At 44.8% G+C, this 3,642-nt stretch overlaps 1 protein-coding gene across 11 annotated transcripts in view; it reads left to right on the top strand.

Annotated features, from left to right (window-relative positions):
- The window catches only part of SIPA1L1 (signal induced proliferation associated 1 like 1), a 393,891-nt gene that overhangs the window by 326,935 nt on the left and 63,314 nt on the right, over positions 1-3,642 (top strand). For all 11 annotated transcript variants that reach the window (XM_017528751.2, XM_017528750.2, XM_037738573.1 and 8 more), the window contains one exon: positions 726-1,000. In XM_017528751.2, the coding sequence (XP_017384240.2) occupies positions 726-1,000 (275 nt within the window). The remainder of the gene's footprint in view (positions 1-725; positions 1,001-3,642) is intronic.

Below are 3,642 nucleotides of genomic sequence, written 5' to 3'. Positions count from 1 at the left end.
GCGATCTCGGCTCACCGCAACCTCCGCCTCCTGGGTTCAGGCAATTCTCCTGCCTCAGCCTCCTGAGTAGCTGGGATTACAGGCACGCGCCACCATGCCCAGCTAATTTTTTGTACTTTTAGTAGAGACGGGGTTTCACCATGTTGACCGGGATGGTCTCGATCTCTTGACCTCGTGATCCACCCGCCTCGGCCTCCCAAAGTACTGGGATTACAGGCTTGAGCCACCGCGCCCGGCCCCATGTTTGTGTTTTCCACGGATGTTTCAGAAAAGTAGAAGTCGGGGAAGACACATTTACTCTGTGTGTGTGTGTGTGTGTGTGTGTGTGTGTGTGTGTCCCATTTGCCTGTGACCTGTTCCCTGATGCTGCAGCCCAGTCATCTGCTGGTGGTGGTGAAAGAATTGTTTGAGTTTCTGCTGCCTTGAATTTTACAAAGGCGAAATAAGTAGCAGTGTATGGTTTCTATTTACTGCCAGCTCCCTGTAGGTCTCTGTTAGAGGTTTCCTTGTAACTTCAGGGAAGCCGTTGAGCTTTTTGGATGCAACAAGTATATTCCTTTTGGCCTAATGAATAGGAGACTAGTGGAGAAGAAATAACCAGACTGCTCTTCAGCTGGCAATAAGGTATTCAAAACTAACCCTTCCTGCAATGATTTTCCAGTTCCGTGCCCACCACTTAATACCCTATTGCTTTAAACCACAATATCTTTTGTCTCCTTGTCTAGTTTGTTTCAAAAGGCTGTGAATCAGTGGAGATGACTCTGCGAAGAAATGGCCTAGGACAGCTTGGCTTCCACGTCAACTATGAGGGCATCGTGGCGGATGTGGAGCCCTATGGTTATGCCTGGCAGGCAGGGCTGAGGCAGGGCAGTCGCCTGGTGGAGATCTGCAAGGTGGCTGTAGCCACTCTTAGCCATGAGCAGATGATCGATCTCCTGAGAACATCTGTCACGGTGAAGGTTGTCATCATTCCTCCCCATGATGACTGCACCCCACGGAGGTAGGTCTGAGGAGGCAGCTGTGGGCCTGAGACTTGAGTGCAGGGTTTGTGTACCATGTAGAACATCTCTTAGCAGGTAGTGGGGTAAGGTGTTGTGTAGAACAATAGATTGTATATGATGCTAAATGTTTCATTTGTGGAGCCTGACTCAGGACAAAGCTCCCTTTCAGTGTGTGGCAACAGCAGCTGGAAAGAATGACTAAATGAGACCATTACTGGGATTTACATCTCTGAATATATAAAGTTGCCATTACAGATAGAGAAGTCTGGCAATATCCGTCTTAAGAATCTTCCAATAGGAGCTGAGAAACATGAAACATTTAACATTAAAAGACACTCAGCATCTCAAATTGTCAGATTTTTTTTGTTTTATGTTCCATGATGCTGTTACTCTCTTTTCTCTCCCAATTGCTGCCCAAAACTCAGCAATTGTTTGGACCTTTGCTGCCTCAGCCTGGCAGCTGCTTTTCCTAACTGTATCTGCATGTGCTAGGAATTGGCTTCAGGTGAGCTGCCCCTGCTCATGGTGCTTTGGCATTTTGGTTCCTAGTCTTTTCCAGAAGGGAAAGCCTAGGAGCTCCCTGCCCTACACAACCCCTCACCGCTCCTGCCAAGCCAGCAACACTGTTGAAAATTTAATTTCTCTGTCTCTGGGAAGGTTTTTTGATGGAACAAATTTAATCAACTGTTTATTTTCTCCTTTGGACACGTACATGCTTTTTTTTGCTAGTTTTTAAGATTTTTATTTTATGCCATTGTTTTCTTAGAATTTATCTTAAGCTTTGGTAATTGATTCTTAGGCCTTCTAAAGCCAAGACAGTGTTCTGTGTCCTATTTTCCCTCTAAGATGACCAGTCCTACACCCTGAGCTCTCATGGATTTATGAATATCAGGTGGTAGAAAGGTAATGGTGATAATGGGCTTTGTGTCTTTTTTAAAAAAGTAAAAGTGCAGCAAATATATATGTGTGTGTGTGCATGTGCGTGTGTGTTTTATATACTTTGCTCAGGATAGTATTTCCTAATACTGCTTACCTCCTAGGGGGTCCAGAGATTATGTGCGTATGTCAAAATATAGAAAAATTCATTTGTCTGATAATTTGAAGAACTGCCTTTTGGATGGCTGCATTTCCCTGGAAATCAAAATGTGAACTTCTAATTTCACCTGTTTTAGAGAGAAGGAAATATTCAGAAACTGCCCTACCCATATACCCTGCCTTAGTTAACTAGGCCTAATGAACCCTATTAGCTTTTTTTGGTTTCCCAAGTATATCATCATTAAATGTTAAGTAATGTGCTGAACTGTGATTCAAAAAATGATGTGAGGTGGCTCAGAAAGGCAGCAGGGTTCTTGCTTATGACAGTCTCCAGCCTTGCTGCATTCCTTCTCTTGTCTCTTTCTCTGCTGTCACTCCTTCAAATTGTCTGCTTTATTGCTCTGAACAGGCAGTTAAAAACGGAAGAAGATAACTAATCTTTGTAAATTGTCAACCTTAGTTACCTACAGTAAAGAGTTATAGACATTAGTCTAAGAACTGTCTACTGAAATATGGAGCCTTTGACCTCGTGATGCCATCCTGCCTTCTCAGAGGTCTTTCCCTTGTAGCTAAGCTCCCAGGGTTATATGTGGGAAAGGAGAGGGAAATGGGTTTGTGTGACTGTGGGTGGAATGAGACAACAGTACAGACATTGGCGTTGTAAATACCTGTTACTAGAAAGACAGATAAGAGTCCTGGACCTGGATAGATGGAGCCATGATAGGAGGTATACTAGACTAGGTATATTGTGGTGTGTCAGTGAGAATAACTAATGTACTGAGTTTTTTGCTTTAATATGCCAGACCCTGGAAAAAGCACTTTTTATGAATTAGTGAATTTAATTCTTATAACAACCTTTCTGATGATAGTGTTAGTATTATTCCTGTTTTAAAACCAACCAAGACTCAAAGGTTAGTAACTTGCTAAGCTCATCTGGCAAATTTAGGTCTAACATCAGAGTCCAGGCTCTGAACCACCACTTTGTGTGCTTGGAGCACAGATCCTTTCCTTATACACCAGAATCAGCAGTGATGTGCTGGTAAGTTGGCTTTCTGTTGGGGGCAGGGGAACAACTTTATTTGTAGTGTTTGCTGATTCCTGTGGTGCAGATACTCCCACTGTGGCTGGTTCCAAGCTTCTGATGTGATGTCACTGCAGGCAGCATTGGGGTAGATGGGATGATTGCCAGTTCCAGCACACCAGGGAGTGAATGAGCTGTCACAGCACTGTGAGGCTCTCAGGCCTTCCCAGAGGAGCCAGTGGATCTGTCAGTGACCTGTCGTTTGGGTGCCAGGAGGGGAGGCTAGGGAAAGGATTAGTGCACTGCACAGGGCCCCTTTCACTACAGTTTCCGTCTGAAAAGCCATCAGACCTGGGCAGGGCAAGTGGGAAATGCTTTGATACCTTTGGAAGGCTGAAAGCCTGCTCCTCTCTCCTTCCTTTAGAAATAACCTCAGAGAGGGCTCTGGGGAGTGGTTCACGCCTGTAATCCTAGCACTTTGGGAGGCCGAGGCGGGCAGATCACCTGAGACCAGGAGTTCCGTACAAGCCTGGCCAATGTGGCAAAACCCTGTCTCTACTAAAAATACAAAAATTAGCCAAGCGT

The sequence above is a fragment of the Cebus imitator genome, unplaced genomic scaffold (assembly GCF_001604975.1).
Source record: "Cebus imitator isolate Cc_AM_T3 unplaced genomic scaffold, Cebus_imitator-1.0 Scaffold54, whole genome shotgun sequence".
In the NCBI taxonomy this organism is placed as follows: domain Eukaryota; kingdom Metazoa; phylum Chordata; class Mammalia; order Primates; family Cebidae; genus Cebus; species Cebus imitator.
This window is presented reverse-complemented; position numbering and strand designations above follow the sequence as displayed.